The sequence below is a fragment of the Notolepis coatsorum genome, assembly GCF_963971535.1.
Source record: "Notolepis coatsorum genome assembly, chromosome: 2".
In the NCBI taxonomy this organism is placed as follows: domain Eukaryota; kingdom Metazoa; phylum Chordata; class Actinopteri; order Aulopiformes; family Paralepididae; genus Notolepis; species Notolepis coatsorum.
Window position 1 is genome coordinate 216,581,622 of NC_140166.1, and position 23,721 is coordinate 216,605,342.

Sequence of the window (23,721 nt, forward strand, 5' to 3'; positions counted from 1 at the left end):
CATGTCCCCTCCGATACATGCGGAGTCAGCCAGCCACTTTTTTTCACCTGCCAGCGCAGACTCTCATTGGTGAGGTGTAACGCGTGGGAGGTCACACTACCCTCACCATCTCCCTCCCTCGCTGTGCAGGCGCCCTGACCGACCTGTAGGAGTCGCTGTTTACAATGACCAGAATACCACCCCACCGGCTTCCACCCGCTGACTCTGCCAATTGAGCCAGTATGACGGCCGGCCAAGCTTTTCGCATCAAATATTGATATGTGATTAATTTAGATTAATTAACTATAAAGTCTCGAATTCATTTGATTAACATTTTTTATTGAGTCCCACCACTAATTAAAATGAAATAGAATAGAATATTTAGAGTCTTTATTGTCATTATACAGACAGCATTATATAGCTCAACAGTGCAGCTGATGTCTCCATAGCTATAATATAGAATATAGATATAGCTCTACAAACAAGGTGACGCACTCCTATCTTTAAAGCGTGGCATAGCTACAACGGGACCCGGCTAATGGCTGGTGCTGAATGAGTTAATAAACATTAATATTTGTAGTTGTCTACAGTCTGGTTAAGATGTGGGGACTGACCCTGCTGTTGATCATGGAGGCTTCTCACACAGCTTATAGTGAATATGGAGTCTTTGGTATCAGCCTCCTCCAGGCCTTGAAGCTGCTCTCCCTCCTGACTGGTCCAGGTTTCCTCCTGTTCCTCTTTAATCTGTGAGGGCTCTGGGTCCTCCTGGTCCAGACCGGGGCCCCCCTCCTGCTGCTCAGGGGGAACCTCCTTACAGACTGACAGCTGTGGGGGGTCTGGAGGGAAGAACAGATAATTGAAGAACATAAACGGTCAACCAGAATTATCTTTGCTAGTCCGATGCCACACTGTATGTAAGTGCTGTATTTCTCTCAACTCATACTATGCACCACCTAGCATACATCTGTGACTATCACGACCATTATTAATGGTAAAGCTATCACAAATGCTCCACATAGATTCCCTTTATAACTTTATAAGCGTACATGGTAAAAACATGGGGTTTTGATTAGTGTTTTACTACAGTTCTAATGTATCCAGTAAACCCTCCAATGTACAGCCCCCCCCCCCCACCCCACATACCCAACCTCCTCCAATGTACAGTTTCTTCCCCCTCAAATGTATATACTCTCTTTTTAGACTATTTTTGTACTCATAAACACTAAACGGTACTGTATATTTGTAGATCTGGTATGTCATAAATGTCTACATGTAACAGTACTGTCTATCTGTATGTCATATATGTTATGATGAAGTGAAAATGGGGGACCCTGATATAAACAAGACGAAAGTCTTTCTCTGGTCTGCATCCCCTTAACAATTGTGTGTATTGAGGTGTACACTGTATTGTACCCAGGGAACAAAATAACTGCACGCCATTCGCCAAATGCGTGTAGATTTACCGTCTGGCGGCTAAAAATAATTGTCTGCCCGCCAGCTGGCGTGTAGTTCATATCGATACTCTTATTTTGAAAATCCTGTGCGGGTCTCATTGCTGCCCCAAGCGCAGCTCCAGTCATAATATCTGAGCTCCGGCAGCTAGCAACGTTCAGGTTCATATGATACTCTTATTTTGAAAAACCCTCTAGCAACTCTGCAAGTCATATGATATCCGCCCACTCCGTGTTGGTGTTTCACTTTCTTGAAAACAGAGCAGCAGCGTCAACACAGCAGCGTTAACACAGCAGTGCGCCTACAGACGCGAAATAAGTCTGTGGTGTTTTTTTTCTTCTCACAACGAGTCCAATGCAGCTACATGCTTTGCACCGTCGCCATTCCTTTATGCCCACATCGCCCGAAATGAACGTTTATGTACCAATCACTACAACGTTAGCGTAAGCTAACAAGCTAATCCTGATGATCAGACGAGGCAGAGCCACAGTGAACAGCACTGAGGAAAGGGAAATGGGGGGGGGGGGGCACTCTCCCCTTCCCTGTGTGTGTGTGTGCGCGTGCGTTTGGAAAGACGACGGAGTCACTAGTCAGGACTCAGGACAGGAGTATATTATAGTAAACTGAGGATTACTGAGGATGGACAGATAATGTTGATATTCAAATATTAAAAAAGTTTCGAGAGGAGTGGAAGTTTGAAGACAGACTACAATATGATGCAGGGGTGGTGAGTTGAAACACAGTGTGTGTGTGTGTGTCCCAACCCCACTTCTATGTTTCAATAAATTATTTGCATTTAAAACTATTAACGCTGACTCATTCCTTCAGTCCACTCAAAATTATGCTAATATTCCTTATGTTGTTTATGATATTAATTGAAAATAGCATATGAGAGTATTATATGTAATAAGAACACATGGCGATATACTAAAAAGCTATTTATAATTTTTGGCTAGTAAAAGATCTGCCCGGCTGGTACTTTTAAAAATCTACCAGCCAAATGGCTGGTAAGTCAAAAAGTTACGTTTGTTCCCTGGAAGCAGGTAACGCACAGCACCGTTAAATATCAGAAACTAGCAGCGGGTGTTTTACTCACATATAATCCTTTCGCCAAATATCAATAAAATAGGTTTGATTGATTGAGTGACAATTTTATTAACAGATTGCAGAATGGGTACAATCAGGGAACAAACTTAACTGTGTATGTGTAACTAGGAGGGAGGACTGTGTGTATGTGTAACTAGGAGGGATATGAGGACTGTGTGTATGTGTAACTAGGAGGGATATGAGGACTGTGTGTAACTAGGAGGGATATGAGGACTGTGTGATTATAGTTAGTGCTCTCACCACTATGTAACTATGATTATAGTTAGTGCTCTCACCAGTATATCACTATGATTATAGTTATCTACTGTATAATGTCATGTAGGGTAGGTTATCTAGGTTATCAGCTGCACTGTTGAGCTATATAATGCTGTATGTATAATGACAATAAAGACTCTAAATATTCTATTCTATTTCATTTTAATTAGTGGTGGGACTCGATTAAACATTTTAATCGAATTAATTAGAGACTTTATAGTTAATTAATCGAAATTAATCACATTTTAATCGCATATTTGATGCGAAAAGCACGAATTTTCAATTCAAATAAATGTTGGTATACGAGTGAATCAATGAATATACATTATGATTATACATACATTTAAGCAGCAAAATCCTGTATTAGCTACTACACAGACCAATGCAAATTTTTTTTTTAGATTTATTTTTTTAGCGTTTATCACTTTATTTCTACTGGGCAGTCCAGTAGAGAGAGAGAGAGAGGAGGAATGGGAGACAGAGTGGGGGGAAGACATTTGGCAAATAACGACGGGTTCGGGAATCGAACCCGGGTCGGCCATGCCGTGGTTCGCCACTGGGGCGGCCCGATCAATGCAATTTTTAACAAAGTGCAGCGATTTTAGGAATAATATATTTAAGCATTACATCACGCGCAGGAGTGGTTTGTGACCAATAAACCATGCCTAGGGGTGGTCGTTAGGCCCGAGGCGCAGCCGAGGGTCGTTAGACCCCCCTAGGCATGGTTTATTGGTCACAAATCACGACTACAAGTGGTGTAAAGCTTTTATACAACTGCCAGATTCATCCAACCTTATTTCTATACAATAAACACACATTAATCGAAGATTTATTGAAAAAACCATCCGCCAGAAAAAGTAGTTCCCACAACTACAAAAAAGACAAGTTGCCTCCATGTGGAAGCAGCTTGAAGTGCATCCAACCAAACTAACACATCCAACTGTGTATTATTGGAATGATTGAGAGAAGTTGCCTCATGTGGAAGCAGCTTGAAGTGCATCCAACCAACTAACACATCCAACTGTGTATTATTGGAATGATTGATTGAAAATTGTATTACCAGATGCAGAATGGGTACAATACAGTACGGCTCAATACACACAATTGTTAAGGGAATGCAGACCTACTTTCCATAGAACTTCATTCTTAGATGCTTCTATATAAAGTAGGTAAAACAAATTAAAACGTTTTCTTTGCCCTATAGGAAAAAAACGTTTTCTTCGCCCTATTTTTTTATTTATTTCTTTTAGCCTAAACTTAACCAGTTGGAAACCAGGGGTACAGTAATAAAATTAGCAATCAACCAATCAATCAATTCAATAGACCATGCTCACTTAAAACAGCGCTGCTTCTCTCTCAGTCTGACTCCCCCGCTGTTGCAGACAGGAGTGTGTGTGTGTGTGAATGAATGAATGAATGAAAACTTTATTAACAGATTGCAGAATGGGTACAGTACAGTACAGCTCAATACATACAATTGTTAAGGGGATGCAGACCAGAGAAAGACTTTCGTCTTGTTTACATCAGGGTCCCCCATTTTCAATTCATCGTAACATATATGACATACATGACATACAGATAGACAGTACTGCTCCATCTATACATTTATGACATACCAGATTTGCAATTACAGTACTGTTTGTGATACAAAAAGAGTCCAGAAAGAAAAGAGTATATACATTAGGCGTGGAAACTGTACATTGGATTGGGTAGGTGGGGGTGGGGGGGGGACTGTGCATTGGAGGTGGTTGGGTGGGGGGGGGGGGGGGGGGGGGGTGGTTAGGAGTGGGGGGGGGGGGGGGGGGGGGGGGGGGGTTCGTTAGGAGTGGGGGGGGTTAGGGGTTGGGTAGGGGGGGGGGGGGTTGGGTAGGAGGGGTGGGTGGGGGACACTGTACAACTGTACAAACAACACTGTACATTGGATTATTGACAAGACCATACTTGTGTGTGTGTGTGCGTGTGTGTGTGTGTCACAGTGTGTGTGTGTGTGTGTGTGTGTGTGTGTGTGTGTGTGTGTATGTGTGTGTGTGTGTTTGTGGGTACGCCAGCGTCGGACAGTGTGAGAGAGAACGCTGCAGTCAGTAGAAAGTAGGAAGGAAGAAATTTAAATCAATCAATTAATCAATCAATCAATCCGCGATTTTTCTTTTGTTCTAGATTGACTCAAGACCCATCAATTACATCATCCAACATTGTTTAAAGGACTAACACATTCCCCTTGACAGAATCGCTTCATATTTAGTCGTTATGGTGCTTTCAACATAACCATTTGTTGTCCGCGATCTTGTTTTCTCCCGGAGTGAGCCGGGGAGTGATATGTGATTCGGTTGTGGGCGGGTCCTGAGCCCAGGACCGTGGATTGTTGCCAATAAAGACGTGTAAACGGCCAATCAGAATCGAGAAATGTGCATGCCGTTGTATAAATATATATAGCGCAAAGGACCTTTTGTAAACTCAAGCACTTTCGAGGTAAAAGTAAAACGCAGTACTTTCAAGTACATTCCAGAACAGTTGACCATTTGGGGAAAAAAACTCTTGATTGATCTCAATTTCTTTTATTTAAATGTTTTCTTTTTAACAAACCAGACAACAAACAACGAGAACAAAGAGAACAAAGAGAAAAAGTAATTTGCGATTTATTATACGTTATACTTATAGCACATGCATGAGTCTGGTCTCCTTTTTTTATCCACTTTTTCTCCTCCTGTTTTTCTGTGTTTTTCTCCCATCCCAATTTAGTCATGCCAATTCCCGCCTCCCCTTCCTGGTCGTTGCTCGCATGTGCCCCCCCACTGGTCGGTCTAGGGAGGGTTGAAGAATCTATTGCATGTCCCCTCCGATACATGCGGAGTCAGCCAGCCACTTTTTTTCACCTGCCAGCGCAGACTCTCATTGGTGAGGTGTAACGCGTGGGAGGTCACACTACCCTCACCATCTCCCTCCCTCGCTGTGCAGGCGCCCTGACCGACCTGTAGGAGTCGCTGTTTACAATGACCAGAATACCACCCCACCGGCTTCCACCCGCTGACTCTGCCAATTGAGCCAGTATGACGGCCGGCCAAGCTTTTCGCATCAAATATTGATATGTGATTAATTTAGATTAATTAACTATAAAGTCTCGAATTCATTCGATTAACATTTTTTATTGAGTCCCACCACTAATTAAAATGAAATAGAATAGAATATTTAGAGTCTTTATTGTCATTATACAGACAGCATTATATAGCTCAACAGTGCAGCTGATGTCGCCATAGCTATAATATAGAATATAGATATAGCTCTACAAACAAGGTGACGCACTCCTATCTTTAAAGCGTGGCATAGCTACAACGGGACCCGGCTAATGGCTGGTGCTGAATGAGTTAATAAACATTAATATTTGTAGTTGTCTACAGTCTGGTTAAGATGTGGGGACTGACCCTGCTGTTGATCATGGAGGCTTCTCACACAGCTTATAGTGAATATGGAGTCTTTGGTATCAGCCTCCTCCAGGCCTTGAAGCTGCTCTCCCTCCTGACTGGTCCAGGTTTCCTCCTGTTCCTCTTTAATCTGTGAGGGCTCTGGGTCCTCCTGGTCCAGACCGGGGCCCCCCTCCTGCTGCTCAGGGGGAACCTCCTTACAGACTGACAGCTGTGGGGGGTCTGGAGGGAAGAACAGATAATTGAAGAACATAAACGGTCAACCAGAATTATCTTTGCTAGTCCGATGCCACACTGTATGTAAGTGCTGTATTTCTCTCAACTCATACTATGCACCACCTAGCATACATCAGTGACTATCACGACCATTATTAATGGTAAAGCTATCACAAATGCTCCACATAGATTCCCTTTATAACTTTATAAGCGTACATGGTAGAAACATGGGGTTTTGATTAGTGTTTTACTACAGTTCTAATGTATCCAGTAAACCCTCCAATGTACAGTCCCCCCCCCCCACCCCACATACCCAACCTCCTCCAATGTAGTTTCTTCCCCCTCAAATGTATATACTCTCTTTTTAGACTATTTTTGTACTCATAAACACTAAACAGTACTGTATATTTGTAGATCTGGTATGTCATAAATGTCTACATGTAACAGTACTGTCTATCTGTATGTCATGTATGTCATATATGTTATGATGAAGTGAAAATGGGGGACCCTGATATAAACAAGACGAAAGTCTTTCTCTGGTCTGCATCCCCTTAACAATTGTGTGTATTGAGGTGTACACTGTATTGTACCCAGGGAACAAAATAACTGCACGCCATTCGCCAAATGCGTGTAGATTTACCGTTTGGCGGCTAAAAATAATTGTCTGCCCGCCAGCTGGCGTGTAGTTCATATCGATACTCTTATTTTGAAAATCCTGTGCGGGTCTCATTGCCGCCCCAAACGCAGCTCCAGTCATAATATCTGAGCTCCGGCAGCTAGCAACGTTCAGGTTCATATGATACTCTTATTTTGAAAAACCCTCTAGCAACTCCGCAAGTCATATGATATCCGCCCACTCCGTGTTGGTGTTTCACTTTCTTGAAAACAGAGCAGCAGCGTCAACACAGCAGCGTTAACACAGCAGTGAGCCTACAGACGCAAAATAAGTCTGTGATGTTTTTTTTCTTCTCACAACGAGTCCAATGCAGCTACATGCTTTGCACCGTCGCCATTCCTTTATGCCCACATCGCCCGAAATGAACGTTTATGTACCAATCACTACAGCGTTAACGTAAGCTAAAATAGCATATGAGAGTATTATATGTAATAATAACACATGGCGATATACTAAAAAGCTATTTATAATTTTTGGCTAGTAAAAAATCTGCCCAGCTGGTACTTTTAAAATCTACCAGCCAAATGGCTGGTAAGTCAAAAAGTTAAGTTTGTTCCCTGGAAGCAGGTAACGCACAGCACCGTTAAATATCAGAAACTAGCAGCGGGTGTTTTACTCACATAATCCTTTCGCCAAATATCAATAAAATAGGTTTGATTGATTGAGTGACAATTTTATTAACAGATTGCAGAATGGGTACAATCAGGGAACAAACTTAACTTTTTGACTTACCAGCCATTTGGCTGGTAGATTTTTAAAAGTACCAGCCGGGCAGATTTTTTACTAGCCAAAAATTATAAATAGCTTTTTAGTATATCGCCATGTGTTATTATTACATATAATACTCTCATATGCTATTTTCAATTAATATCATAAACAACATAAGGAATATTGGCATAATTTTGAGTGGACTGAAGGAATGAGTCAGCGTTAATAGTTTTAAATGCAAATAATTTATTGAAACATAGAAGTGGGGTCGGGACACACTGTGTTTCAACTCACCACCCCTGCATCATATTGTAGTCTGTCTTCAAACTTCCACTCCTTTCGAAACTTTTTTTATATTTGAATTAGTGCTGTCAGGCGATTAAAATTTTTAATCTAATTAATTACAGGTTTTGTAATTAATTAATCTAATTAATCGCATTTTAATCGCATATTTATATTTCATATTCATATAAATATTTAAAATTCAAGGACATTACATTATTGTAGCAGGTGACTGATCAATTAAATACACCAAGAAGAATGCTTTAGAAATCAATTTTATTAAATAAATAAAATAAATAAAATGAAAACATACCTCTCAATAAGGTAACATTTGTTGCTGATACAGCTAACAGTTTACACTAAGCTACAGTATCCTCAAATCAGGGTCTACTGCAGGGTCTACTGCAGGATCTAGTGCAGGGTCTACTACAGGGTCTACTGTATGCATGACATCTATTCCTCAGCTTGTTTACATTGTCTGAGTGTAAGGCTGCCCTCTTCTTTTGGACTATGTGACCTGCAAGTGAAGAATGCTTTAGAAATCAATTCTATTAAATTGAATAAATAAATAAATAAAATGAATGAAAACATACCTCTCAATAAGGTAACATTTGTTGCCGATACAGCCAATAACAGTTTACACTAAGCTACAGTATCCTCAAAAATCAGGGTCTAGTGCAGGGTTTACTACAGGGTCTACTGTATGCATGACATCTATTCCTTGAGCCAATTGCTAAGACAAACAAGCTTCAGCTTGTTTACATTGTCTGTGTGTAAGGCTGCCCTCTTCTTTTGGACTATGTGACCTGCAAGTGAAGAATGCTTTAGAAATCAATTTTATTAAATTGAATAAAATAAAATGAATGAAAACATACCTCTCAATAAGGTAACATTTGTTGCTGATACAGCCAATAACAGTTTACACTAAGCTACAGTATCCTCAAAAATCAAAACAGCCCACAGCAAGCTAGTGTCTGGGGGCATGACTACAGGGTCTAGTACAGTGTCTACTACAGTGTCTGGGGGCATGACTACAGGGTCTAGTACAGTGTCTACTACAGTGTCTGGGGGCATGACTACAGGGTCTAGTACAGTGTCTACTACAGTGTCTGGGGGCATGACTACAGTGTCGGGGGTCTTTATCCATGGAATAATCAAAGTATACAAAGCATAATCCGTGCCTGGGAAGGCGGGCTGTCGTCGGCAGAATAATCCGGTATACAGGTCCACTCGCTCGTCGGCTCTGGGGCTCCTCGGGTGCAGCTTCACGTGGGGTCAACCACCCTGGATAAGCAGCCAGTTCTCTGCCCGAAACGATGGGGTACTGACTACGGTAGTATTCTCACCGCACGAAGCACTATATATTAACAGACTATTATTAGCTTAATAGACTACGTCCAACTCGACGATATAGTGCCAAATATGACTATTCAAATATTAATATACTGACTACAGGGTCTAGTACAGTGTCTACTACAGTGTCTGGGGGCATGACTACAGGGTCTACTACAGTGTCTGGGGGCATGACTACAGGGTCTAGTACAGTGTCTGGGGGCATGACTACAGGGTCTAGGGGCATGACTACAGGGTCTAGTACAGTGTCTACTACAGTGTCTGGGGGCATGACTACAGGGTCTAGTACAGTGTCTACTACAGTGTCTGGGGGCATGACTACAGGGTCTAGTACAGTGTCTACTACAGTGTCTGGGGGCATGACTACAGGGTCTAGTACAGTGTCTACTACAGTGTCTGGGGGCATGACTACAGGGTCTAGTACAGTGTCTGGGGGCATGACTACAGGGTCTACTACAGTGTCTGGGGGCATGACTACAGGGTCTAGTACAGTGTCTGGGGGCATGACTACAGGGTCTAGTACAGTGTCTGGGGGCATGACTACAGGGTCTAGTACAGTGTCTGGGGGCATGACTACAGGGTCTAGTACAGTGTCTGGGGGCATGACTACAGGGTCTAGTACAGTGTCTGGGGGCATGACTACAGGGTCTACTACAGTGTCTGGGGGCATGACTACAGTGTCTACTACAGTGTCTGGGGGCATGACTACAGTGTCTACTACAGTGTCTGGGGGCATGACTACAGTGTCTACTACAGTGTCTGGGGGCATGACTACAGGGTCTAGTACAGTGTCTGGGGGCATGGTCTACTACAGTGTCTGGGGGCATGACTACAGGGTCTGGGGGCATGACTACAGGGTCTAGTACAGTGTCTGGGGGCATGGTCTACTACAGTGTCTGGGGGCATGACTACAGGGTCTACTACAGTGTCTGGGGGCATGACTACAGGGTCTAGTACAGTGTCTGGGGGCATGGTCTACTACAGTGTCTGGGGGCATGACTACAGGGTCTGGGGGCATGACTACAGGGTCTAGTACAGTGTCTGGGGGCATGACTACAGGGTCTAGTACAGTGTCTGGGGGCATGGTCTACTACAGTGTCTGGGGGCATGACTACAGGGTCTACTACAGTGTCTGGGGGCATGACTACAGGGTCTACTACAGTGTCTGGGGGCATGACTACAGGGTCTACTACAGTTTCTGGGGGCATGACTACAGGGTCTACTACAGGGTCTGGGGCATGACTGCAGGGTCTAGTGCAGGGTCTAGTGCAGGGTCTACTGTATGCATGACAAATCTATTCCTTGAGCCAATTGCTAAGACAAACAAGCTTGTTTACATTGTCTGAGAGTAAGGCTGCCCTCTTCTTTTGGACTATGTGACCTGCAAGTGAAAATAGCCTCTCACATGGCACAGAGGTAGCAGGAGTAGCCAGATATTTGCGAGCAAGAGGAGACAGCTGTCCATAGGCTTTTGCGTGAGCTGCCCACCACTCCAGTGGACAGTCATTCATTCCGATGCTGGGCTCAGCTTTGTAGAGGTCTAATTGTCCTGACAGTACCCTGACTTCATCTGAATCAGAGTCTGAAGACAGCAGGAGGAGGGTCCTCTTCGCTGGTGGCTCGTCCTCTGTGGCTTGTGGAGCAGCTTTGTCTGCTTCTGGTCCTGGCAGCATCTCTTTAAGCCAGGTCCACACCTAATAAGAGGGACAATTAATTAGTTGCATAGGACTTTTCATGACAGCCTAAGGACTTAACACTGGTCTTCTCATTCACACACACACCTCATCCCTCTCGTCCTTTGGTACGCTCTTCAAGTCCTTGAATCGCGGGTCGAGGGCTGTAGCCAGCTTCAGCCATCTGTTGTTGAGGGTCGCTTTGCGTGCGTCCAGGTCCTTCGTGAAGCTGGCCTTGAACTTTACCATGTAGGGACCTGCACTGGCTCCCCATTGCTGCACGTATCCGCTTCAAGGCCCTCGACCTAGCATACCGTGCGGCAAAGGGAACCGCTCCCGCCTACCTCCGGTCAATGGTCTCTAACTACACACCCTCAAGACCCCTACGCTCTGCGTCTTCTGGCCGCCTCAGATCTACTCCTATCCAAGCTCCCGGAGGGTCATCAAAGAGAAGCCGCCTATTCTCAGTCCTTGCCCCACAATGGTGGAATGAACTACCCATCCCAGTTAGGACAGCCGAATCCCGTCCAATCTTTCGCCGTCGACTAAAGACTCACTTCTTCAACCATTATCTGAAATGAAAAAAAAAAAAAAAAAAAAAAAAAAAAAAAAAAAATCTAACCCCGACTAACCTTAATGTCATGCACTTGTCCTAATAAACTAACCTACACTGTAACACGCAACACTTTGATGAACATTGTTACTCAGCTGATAGAGTTATACCCTTCTTGCTGTCTTGTCGCACAGAACTTGTAAGTCGCTTTGGATAAAAGCGTCAGCTAAATGACTAAATGTAAATGTAAATGTAAATGTAGCCCGGATCCTCCTCGTTGAGGTCCATGATGCGGTTTAGGTGGCAGAGTGCGGGGAGCACCACAGAGCATGAGACGTAGGTTTCCCCTCCAAGGAGCTCAGTCACATACCTGCAGTGAAACAAGAGAGCGAGAGAGAAAGAGGTGAAGGTGTGTGTATGAGAGGGAGATAGGTGTGTGTATGGGGGAGAGAGGGGGGGTGAGGTGTGTGTATGGGAGAGAGATAGGTGTGTGTATGGGGGAGAGAGGGGGGGGGGTGAGGTGTGTGTATGGGAGAGAGAGGGGTGAGGTGTGTGTATGGGGGAGAGAGGGGGGGGGTGAGGTGTGTGTATGGGAGAGAGATATGTGTGTGTATTGGGGAGAGAGGGGGGGGTGAGGTGTGTGTATGGGAGAGATAGGTGTGTGTATGGGGGAGAGAGGGGGGGGGTGAGGTGTGTGTATGGGAGAGAGATAGGTGTGTGTATGGGGGAGAGAGGGGGGGTGAGGTGTGTGTATGGGAGAGATAGGTGTGTGTATGGGGGAGAGAGGGGGGGGTGAGGTGTGTGTATGGGAGAGAGATAGGTGTGTGTATGGGGGAGATTGGGGGGTGAGGTGTGTGTATGGGAGAGAGAGAGTGGGGTGTGAGGTGTGTGTATGGGGGAGAGAGAGAGAGGAGGGGGGTGTATGGGGGGAGAGAGAGAGGGAGAGACACTTACCTGCAGGGCTCAAGTACAAGCTCCAGCTTCTTCAGTTTGTCACACTCTGTGGGGGTCAGCATGGACAGCTTGTGGTTCTGTTGGGCCAAAGTGGCAGTCACAGCCTCCTGGTTCCTCAGGTACCGTGAGATCATGGCCAGTGTCGAATTCCACCTTCCAATTCAATAAAATAACTATTAGTCCCACTGGGGGTTGTTAATGCAGCATGATGCAATTGTACAGAATACAAAGAAATAAACACACACACACACTAAATTTACCCTAAGCATACAACAGGTAGTTAAACAGTCTCACCTTGTGGATACATCTTGTATCATGGGCTCTTTTGCTTGTCCGAGGGCAGTCTGCTGCTGCTGCAGTTCTTCTGTACTGGCAGGGCTGTGCTTGAAGTGGCCTACAATCTTGCGGCACTTTGCCAGGGTGGTGTCAAGGCTTCTGTCCTCAAGGGAGACTGTGATGGTTCTTTGCAGCACGTGTGCAGCACATGGCATGTGCTGGAACGGCATATAGCGCGCTGCTGCTATCATATTACGGGCGGAATCAGTCCCAATAGATGTGACTTTATCTTTTATATTCCACTCCTCTATTACGGTGTTGAACTGTTCAGCACACGCATCGGCGAAATGGCGGCCCACAGTTTTGGTCACCGTTAATGCAAATGATTGCAGTTTCCACTCAGTATCGATCAAGTGCACTGTGACACCCAAATAATTATGATTGCCCACCGACGTCCAGTGATCACCCGTTAGGGCCATTGGGCCAGCCCGTGCCAACACTTCTTCCCTCGCCTCCCTCTCTGTGTCATACATGTTGTGGATCCTTTTCATCACTGTAGCTCTCGAGGGTAGCTTGTAATTTGGGTCAGACGACGCTATTCGAAATGACTCCGCTAAACCCTTATCTTCCACTATAGCTATTGGCCTACAATATTTTGCTATCCACTTCGCGACGCTGTTGGTTAGTTTGTCTGTGGTGGATTTACTCAACCGTTTGCCTAACGGTAATTCTCCAAGAGTGGTTTGACGAAGCGTGCGAGTTGCTCTGGAGCTAACGTTAGCTACACTGGAGCTGCTCGAACAACTTGCCTGGACATGTTTAGCGTTCATGTGATACGTTAGACTAGAGCAGCTTCGGTGATACGCAAATTCTTTTTGACATAAGCTACATATTACAATGGTCTTGTTTACTGTCCCATCTATATTCTTTTTGAAATTGAACTTGCCGTTCATAGGTCCCAGGAGTATCGCCTCGGGTGATGCTGACATCTTGTTCCAGCTGAGCTAATTCCTTTGTGTGTTTGTTTTGTTTGATAGACGACGCATGTGTGAAGTGACGATCAAGTAGGCTACGGGTCATTCAATGGGCCAAGTTTAATACGCCCAACTCAAGCGTGGATTTCAAAATAAAAGCGCACCGATTTGCCACTTGTCTAAAGTAAATATAGGTCGGCTGTAATTAATTTTGCGTCAATTTTCATAACGCGATAATTTGCTGTGTAATTAATTAATCTAATTAACGCGATAAACTGACAGCCCTAATTTGAATATCAACATTATCTGTCCATCCTCAGTAATCCTCAGTTTACTATAATATACTCCTGTCCTGAGTCCTGACTAGTGACTCCGTCGTCTTTCCAAACGCACGCACACACACACAGGGAAGGGGAGAGTGCCCCCCCCCCCCATTTCCCTTTCCTCAGTGCTGTTCACTGTGGCTCTGCCTCGTCTGATCATCAGGATTAGCTTGTTAGCTTACGTTAACGTTGTAGTGATTGGTACATAAACGTTCATTTCGGGCGATGTGGGCATAAAGGAATGGCGACGGTGCAAAGCATGTAGCTGCATTGGACTCGTGAGAAGAAAAAAAACATCACAGACTTATTTCGCGTCTGTAGGCGCACTGCTGTGTTAGCGCTTCTGTGTTGACGCTGCTGCTCTGTTTTCAAGAAAGTGAAACACCAACACGGAGTGGGCAGATATCATATGACTCGCGGAGTTGCTAGAGGGTTTTTCAAAATAAGAGTATCATATGAACCTGAACGTTGCTAGCTGCCGGAGCCCAGATATTATGACTGGAGCTGCGCTTGGGGCGGCAATGAGACCCGCACAGGATTTTCGGGCAGCTGGCGGGCAGACTATTATTTTTAGCCGCCAGACGGTAAATCTACACGCATTTGGCGAATGGCGTGCAGTTATTTTGTTCCCTGCCCGCAGACATATAATGTTTAATAAAAGTTCCCGCAGTACTGGCCAACCCGTGGACATATATAATGTTTAATAAAAGTTTGCGCAGTACTGGCCAACCCCCGGACATATAGAATGTTTAATAAAAGTCCAGCGGTACTGGCCATCAGTCAAGGGATAACGTTAAACACAGAAGATGGAAAACAGACAGACTGACCAACGGGGAACTGCATCCAACCCTAGTACAACCCTCGAGTATAAGTTACTAGTAAGGACACATTAAATCACAGAGGTGTAATTAGGGATGCCCCGATCGATCGGCCACCGATCGTTATCGGCCGATACTCAGTATAAATATGCAATCTGTGAATTCCGATAATTAGTTATATTCGCCGATAGCGGAAACCGATCAAGCGAAGCTCTCACTCGCTGTCTGTCTCAGACACACACGACCTGCAAACTGCCGCTGCTCCTCCTCCCTAGCCCCGCCCGCCCCCGTGTAGAGTTTGTAAACAAAGAGGTGCGGCTCCTCTGCTCGAGTCTGTAGTGCACTGCATTCGACCTGCGCTAACGTTAGCTACCTAGCTATCGTTACTGTTTAAACAAAATTACCCAGTCAACTATTCACGTTTAGTAGGCATTGTCTAACGGTATTTAGCCGGCTAGCTACCGATAGCTCCTGATATCAACAAATGATCCAGAAAGTCTAGTAGTTCATGTTCATACCTCAGTTAGCTTGCGTTAGCTGACGTTCGTTTACTGTTCAAAACGAAATGTCCCATTGAACTAAAGTTCTGTCTTAACGTCATCTAGCCGGCTAGCAGTAGCTACAGATAGCTCTTGATATCAATGTCTTATAACATTGATTTAATGCGTATTCGAGCTGAGGGCTTGCTGAATGTGAAATGACCAAAGCACTTAACGTTACCAATGGGGTCCCGCTGCAGCGCCGGAGAATCCTTTTTGGAGCTGGGCTACTAGAGTACACACAGACAGTGGAGCTGTTTGCAGATAGTGAGCATTTTGACTTGTTGCGTGGTGGCGATGTCTCGCAGTCGCAGATAATACAAGTACAAGTCTAATTACCGGAAGATGGTACCCCTCTCCTTCTACTGGGCGACTTCAACCTGCCTGACTCATCTCAGTCAGTCATAGTAGTCTCCCTCCTACAATCGTTTGACCTGACTCCCACTGCCATGCCTCCCACCCACAAAGCAGGCAACTCCTTGGATCTCATATTTTCCCGTAACTCCAGCATCATTAACACCACGGTAACTCCCCTACATGTATCTGACCATTCCTTCATATCCTTCTCACTAACTCTCATGCTTAACCGAAAGGTCTTCACCCCAACTCAAACAGTCTCACTCAGACGCAACCTGCCCTCCCTATCCCCCTCCACCCTCTCCTCTGACATACTATCCGCTCTACCTTTGAGTGACACCTTCTCTGCTCTCTCCACAGAGATGGCAACCTCCACCCTCCTTTCAGCCCTTGCAACCTCCTTCGACAAGCTCTGTCCCCTCGTTGAGAAACCTGCCCGCCGTTCCCCACCCAGTCCATGGCTGACAGATCCAGTGAGAGAACAAAGACAGGTCCTGAGAGCAGCTGAAAGGAAGTATAGAAAGTCACGCCTCACTGCTGACATCGACACATATCACAACCTCTTGTTAACATTCTCCAAAACCATCACTAATGCCAAAGCTTCTTTCTTCCACCATAGGATCGAGGCCTCTGCCAAGAATCTTCGCAAACTGCATGCTACCATGTCCTCCCTCCTCACTCCCCCCCCACCCCCCCCTCCCTCATCTTTCTCTGCCGAAGACTTTGCGATCTTCTTTGAGGAAAAAGTGGAGAACATCCGCAGCTCCTTCTCCCAACCCCCACCCATTCCAAATGCTGAATCGAGAACCTCATCCTTCACTCTGTCATCTTTCTCTCCCATTACAGAAGCAGAGACCCTGACACTGGTAACGTCAAACCGTCCGACTACTTGCCAGCTGGACCAGCTACCCTCCCCACTCCTCCAGACCATAGCACCAGACATCCTCCCATTCCTAACTGCAACCATCAACTCCTCACTCAACTCGGGGGTGGTCCCCACCTCCCTAAAACAAGCCAGAGTCACGCCGCTCATAAAAAAACCAACCCTGAACCCTACCGTCATAGGCAACTACCGTCCTGTCTCTCTTCTCTCCTTCCTTTCTAAAACACTTGAACGTGCTGTATCCAACCAACTTACTACTTATCTCTTACAGAATGACCTCCTAGACCCTAATCAGTCAGGCTTCAGGACTGGTCACTCCACAGAGACAGCCCTCATTGCGGTCACAGAGGCACTTCACTTAGCAAAAGCGAAAGGCCTCTCCTCTGTCCTGATTCTCCTAGATCTATCTGCAGCCTTCGACACAGTCAACCACCAGATCCTCCTTGCGGCCCTCGCAGGAATGGGAGTGGCTGGCTCTGCGCTGACATGGCTGTCATCATACCTCAATGACCGCTCCTACCAAGTGTCATGGAGAGGGACCCTGTCGGCCACCCGCCCCCTGCGGACGGGTGTCCCCCAGGGCTCGGTTTTAGGACCCCTTCTCTTCTCCCTCTACACTAAATCACTGGGTAACATTATCACGTCTCATGGCTTCTCCTACCATTGTTATGCCGACGATACTCAACTCTTCCTCTCCTTCCCTCCCTCAGATATCCACGTCTCTGTGCGGATCTCGGCCTGTCTGTCCGACATCTCAGCCTGGATGACGTCCAACCACCTCAAACTGAACCTAAGCAAAACAGAATTGCTCCACCTGCCGGCCAAATCCTCCCCCCTAACCGACCTTTCAATCACAGTCGAGAATGCAGCTGTGACTGCGTCCCCGACCGCCAAGAACCTTGGTGTTGTCCTCGACGACCAGTTGAACTTCTCTGCTCACATCGCAGCGACGACCAGAACCTGCCGATTCCTCCTGAGCAACGTCAGAAGGATACGCCCCTTCCTGACAAAAGAAGCCACCCAACTCCTCGTCCAATCAACAGTCATCTCCCGCCTCGACTACTGCAATGCACTGCTCGCTGGCCTCCCGGCCACTGCCACTAAGCCTCTTCAACTCATTCAGAACGCAGCGGCCCGCCTGATCTCAAACCTACCGAAGTCGGCCCATGTCACCCCACTTCTTAGGGACCTGCACTGGCTCCCCATTGCTGCACGAATCCGCTTCAAGGCCCTCGACCTAGCATACCGTGCGGCAAAGGGAACCGCTCCCGCCTACCTCCGGTCAATGGTCTCTAACTACACACCCTCAAGACCCCTACGCTCTGCATCTTCTGGCCGCCTCAGACCTACTCCTATCCAAGCTCCGGGAGGGTCATCAAAGAGAAGTCGCCTATTCTCAGTCCTTGCCCCACAATGGTGGAATGAACTACCCACCCCAGTTAGGACAGCCGAATCACGTCCAATCTTTCGCCGTCGACTAAAGACGCACTTCTTCAACCATTATCTGAATAAAAAAAAAAAAAAAAAAAAAAATCTAACCCTAACTAACCGTACTGTCATGCACTTGTCCTAATAAACTAACCTACACTGTAGCACTCAACACTTTGATGAACATTGTTGCTCAGCTGATAGAGTTGTGCCCTTCCTGATGGCTTGTCGTACAGAACTTGTAAGTCGCTTTGGATAAAAGCGTCAGCTAAATGACTAAATGTAAATGTAAATGTTATATAATATATATATTTTATAAAAAAAAAAAAAAAAAAAAACTTTTTATATAAAATAATTTTTAATTTCTTTTTAATCAAAAACAATCGGTATCGGATCGGTATCGGCCGATATGGCTCACGACGATCGGTGATCGGTATCGGTGGCAAAAAACGTGATCGGGGCATCCCTAGGTGTAATGTCACTATTGAAACTGTATACAGTGGTTAGCTTCTAGTTAGCGTTTTAGCTATAGCTGCTTGCTAGCTAACGTTAGCCCCGTGTGCGCGTGTGCTCAAAGAAAGCCAGCCCCATGTTAGCTAGGTGTAGCTGTTATGACTATAATGTTTCCAAAAAAGCACCGGACTACGACGTAAGGTTAGACATTTTATTTCATGCTCAAAAGCCCCTGGCTTGCACATTGCAGTCACGAAAGGGACTAGGTCAACCAGTGCACAACAGCACACCAACCCAACTGACGTTACCACAACACATGACAGTAGGGCTGCAACTAATGACTAATTTGGTAGTCGACTAATCTGCCGATTATTTTTCCGATTAGTCGACTAATCGAAAACCAATGTAAACAACAACAAAAAAAATGATTTTTTTTTTTTTTTTTTTTTTTATTACCTATCTTTGTGAAAGTGGCTTCTCAGCTCTGGTCCAGCTGAAGACAGAGCAGAGGAACAGATTGGACATTGAGCATGACCTCAGAGTTGCTTGTCTACCATCACCCCAGACTTTGAGACTCTTGTCAGGACCAAACAACAACATCATAACATAATGATCCCATAGCAAATTAAAATAATGACTCATGAAACATTTGAATTTGGATCTTTAAGCCACTTTAAATGAACATTTATTTGAAGAACAATACAGCAATCACTCATAACAAGATAAATAAATTAAATAATACAAATTAAAGTGGAAGTGTACTTTAAATAACTTTTGTTTGCTGTGTGTGAGAGGAGTCCGTGTGTGTGTGTATGTGTGTGTGTCTTACTCTGATCGCTGTGTGAGTGAGAGGAGTGTGTGTACTGTGTAATTTGTGTGTGTGTCTTACTCTGATCGCTGTGTGAGTGAGAGGTGTGTACTGTGTAATTCGTGTATGTGTGTGTGTGTGTGTCTTACTCTGATCGCTGTGTGTGAGTGAGAGGAGTGTGAATGTGTGTGTGTCTTACTCTGATCGCTGTGTGTGAGAGAGAGGAGTGTGAATGTGTGTGTCTTACTCTGATCGCTGTGTGTGAGTGAGAGGAGTGTGTATGTGTGTGTCTTACTCTGATCGCTGTGTGTGAGTGAGAGGAGTGCGTGTGTAATGTATTGTGTGTCTAGTCTGATCATCATCTCCTGCAGGGGAACAATGTTTTCAATGTCCAAAATTTGCTATGGGATCAGCATGTTATGATGTTGTCTGGAACCCTGAGAAGCCACTCTCACAAAGATAGGTAGTGCACCAAAAAAAAAAAAAAAATAAAAAAAAAAAATTTAATTTTTTTTTTTTATATATATTTTTTTAATGACTAATCGACGCAACAATTTCTCGTCAACGATTTTTTATAATCGACGTCGTCGATTATGTCGACTAATCGTTGCAGCCCTACATGACAGTACTTCACAGCACTGTCGTAAGACCACCGTGCTGTCTTAAAGGAACACCGACCCAGATACATACACAACATTGACGCGGCTTGACAACCGAGGTTCAAAGTTAACTTGATTGATTGATTGAAAACTTTATTAACAGATTGCAGAATGGGTACAATACAGTACGGCTCAATACACACAATTGTTAAGGGAATTCAGACCAGAGAAAGACTTTCATCTTGTTTACATCAGGGTCCCCCATTTTCAATTCATCATAACATATGACATACAGATAGACAGTACTGCTACATCTATACACTTCACAACATACTTCGGTTTTTTTCTTTCACTGCCCAACCCAGTCCAACCCAGCATCTTTCACTGCCCAGTTCAGCCCAACCCAGTCCAGAATAGATCCCTCTTTCATGTTAATATGTTTTATGCTAATATTGTGAAGAGTAGAGACACTGTTATTAATGTTTTATGCTAATAAATATTTTAAAGAGTAGAGAGACAGTGTGATTATTACTATGATTGAAAATCAATTTAGACGAAGACATACAAAGAAGTAATTATCACAATTAGGGATTTTTTTTGGCTGGTAAAAAATCTTCTGTTTGGCTGGTAAAAAAAATCTGATACTCGCCAGTTGGCTGGTAAGCCAAAAAGTTAGTTTCCTCCCCTGTTGACAAGCTAAAAGCAATTGGTTTTGATAGTTTATCAGTGAGCTGGATGCAATCCTACCTTGAGGGGAGAGAACAGATGGTGGAGGTAAACGGTACTCTATCCCCCCCACTCACAGTGAGCTGTGGTGTTCCACAAGGAAGCATACTAGGACCGCTACTGTTCCTAATTTATGCAAATGACATGTCGTCAGCTTGTGACAGCAACTTGTTCTTGTTCACGGATGACTCAGCCCTGCTGGTCTCTGACAAGAACAAGTTACAGGTTGTAAAAACCCTCAGCTCAGAACTCGGCAGAATCTGCACCTGGCTCGCTGATAACAAACTATCATTACACCTGGGTAAAACAGAGTCCATTCTCTTCGGATCAAATAACAAACTCAGCAAGACCGACGGCTTCTCAGTTACAGTGGGTGACAATATTGTCACAACAAGGAAAGATGAAATTACATACCTAGGTTCCATCCTAGCTCAGCAAATCTTTCTTGTGACAAAATGGCATCCAAGGTAATAAAAAAAAGTCAACCAACGAACTAGATTCTTGTACCGGATCTCCTCCCTGGTAAACAAGAATACCCTGAAGACTCTGGCAGGAGCACTCATTCAAGGGTACTACGACTATGCTTGCACCTCATGGTACCAAAGCACCTCAAAGGCGCTAAAAACAAGATTACAAACATCACAAAACAAACTGGTCAGACTTCTACTTGACCTTACCCCTAGAACCCACCTCACCCCTGCCCACTTTGACTACCTAGGATGGCTTAGAGTAGACGACAGAGTACAGCAACTTGCAATGGGCCTGGTCTACAAGATACACTACACAACCAAGGCACCCATGTACATGTCAAAATACTTCCCAAAGGTCAGTGAATACCACGACCACAACACCAAAGGAAGCGCAACAAATCATGTTAAACCCAGATTCGGCTCAAACAAGGGACTAAACACGTTTTGCAATTATGCCACATCAATGTGGAACGCCCTACCCAAAGCTGTAAAGGAATGTGAATCCCTACCCACATTCAAAACCGCTCTTAAAGAGCACCTACAGGAGGCTGCAATTCGAAACTGGCCACCGTAAATGTCCATACCCCCCCACCCCCTCCTAATAGTCAGTCTCCTCCCCACATTATCTCCCCACCGCGAATGTATAATTCTCTCCCACCCACCCCCTCCTAATGTACAGTCCCCTCCACATTATTATACTGTCAGGGTCTATGGGTAACAGTACTGTATATTTGCATATCGTCACAGATGTAACAGTACTATATACCTGTATGTCATGTATGTCCCTATGCCATAAATGTCATGATGTCATATATGTTGTGTATGTCATAAATGTCACTATGAATTGAAAATGGGGGACCCTGATGTAAACAAGACAAACGTCTTTCTCTGGTCTGCATACCCTTAACAATTGTGTGTATTGAGCCGTACTGTATTGTACCCAGATTCTGCAATCTGTTAAATAAAGTTAATTCATTGTTTTACTACAGTTCTTGTATTGATATTTGGCGAAAGGATACATATGCGAGTAAAACACCCGTTGCTAGTTTCTGATATTTAACGGTGCTGTGCGTTACCTGCTTCGTTCCGCCATAACCTGTAAAATCATCTGCAAAACAGATAGAAAACACAAACCTGCTCTTTGTAACTTTATATCTTGGGTTTCAGAAGGATGTCCAGCAGCTTGTTTTGACGCTCGGTCTGCCATTTTGACCGGGAATCCTTCTCCTAATTCATCGTTAATCATATTTTCAATGATATCCTCAACAGCTGTTTTAGTCGCTCTTTAACAAGAGCCTCCATCTGTTCTATTTGAGACATTTCTAAATGTGAAATTAAAACTCCATTCCTTCCTGATGCTCTAGCTCGCCCTACCTCGCCTCGCCAGTCGCCTCGGCCTTTCTCACTTCCTGTATTTTGTCACGTGGGCAACACAAGGTGCGTCATTGGCGGGTTTACTCCTCCTATCCACAGGCAAGGAAACTATACAATAAGGAAGAGTCATTAGGCTTGGTCGAGATGGATTTCGGTTTGCCTCAACTATCAGAGAGGGGTCTGCAGAACTGGAGCTACGATTTGTAGAGACGCCTCTCGTCTACTAGTTGAGGCAAACCGAAATCCATCTCGACCAAGCCTAATGACTCTTCCTTATATAGTTTCCTTGCCTGTGGATAGGAGGAGTAAACCCGCCAATGACGCACCTTGTGTTGCCCACGTGACAAAATACAGGAAGTGAGAAAGGCCGAGGCGAGGCGAGGTAGGGCGAGCTAGAGCATCAGGAAGGAATGGAGTTTTAATTTCACATTTAGAAATGTCTCAAATAGAACAGATGGAGGCTCTTGTTAAAGAGCGACTAAAACAGCTGTTGAGGATATCATTGAAAATATGATTAACGATGAATTAGGAGAAGGATTCCCGGTCAAAATGGCAGACCGAGCGTCAAAACAAGCTGCTGGACATCCTTCTGAAACCCAAGATATAAAGTTACAAAGAGCAGGTTTGTGTTTTCTATCTGTTTTGCAGATGATTTTACAGGTTATGGCGGAACGAAGCAGGTAACGCACAGCACCGTTAAATATCAGAAACTAGCAACGGGTGTTTTACTCGCATATGTATCCTTTCGCCAAATATCAATACAAGAACTGTAGTAAAACAATGAATGAACTTTATTTAACAGATTGCAGAATCTGGGTACAATACAGTACGGCTCAATACACACAATTGTTAAGGGTATGCAGACCAGAGAAAGACGTTTGTCTTGTTTACATCAGGGTCCCCCATTTTCAATTCATAGTGACATTTATGACATACACAACATATATGACATCATGACATTTATGGCATAGGGACATACATGACATACAGGTATATAGTACTGTTACATCTGTGACGATATGCAAATATACAGTACTGTTACCCATAGACCCTGACAGTATAATAA

The 23,721-nt window shown here is 44.6% G+C and overlaps 2 protein-coding genes across 2 annotated transcripts in view; one reads left to right on the plus strand and one right to left on the minus strand.

Annotated features, from left to right (window-relative positions):
* Nucleotides 1-395: 395 nt before the first annotated feature.
* On the minus strand, nt 396-22,657 carry LOC311223131 (uncharacterized protein). Its single transcript, XM_084307881.1, has 3 exons — nt 22,416-22,657; nt 6,213-6,434; nt 396-815 (listed from the first exon to the last, which is right to left on the minus strand). Exons 1-3 carry the CDS (start codon nt 22,525-22,527, stop codon nt 547-549), a joined length of 603 nt encoding a protein of 200 aa, XP_084164007.1. The 5' UTR covers nt 22,528-22,657; the 3' UTR covers nt 396-546.
* A 370-nt stretch (nt 22,658-23,027) lies between these two features.
* LOC311223755 (uncharacterized protein) overlaps nt 23,028-23,721 on the plus strand; it is a gene marked incomplete at its 3' end in the record, with an annotated part of 34,537 nt that continues 33,843 nt past the window's right edge. The window contains exon 1 of the mRNA XM_084308524.1: nt 23,028-23,277. Within this exon, the coding sequence (XP_084164650.1) occupies nt 23,166-23,277 (112 nt within the window). The 5' untranslated portion in view covers nt 23,028-23,165. The remainder of the gene's footprint in view (nt 23,278-23,721) is intronic.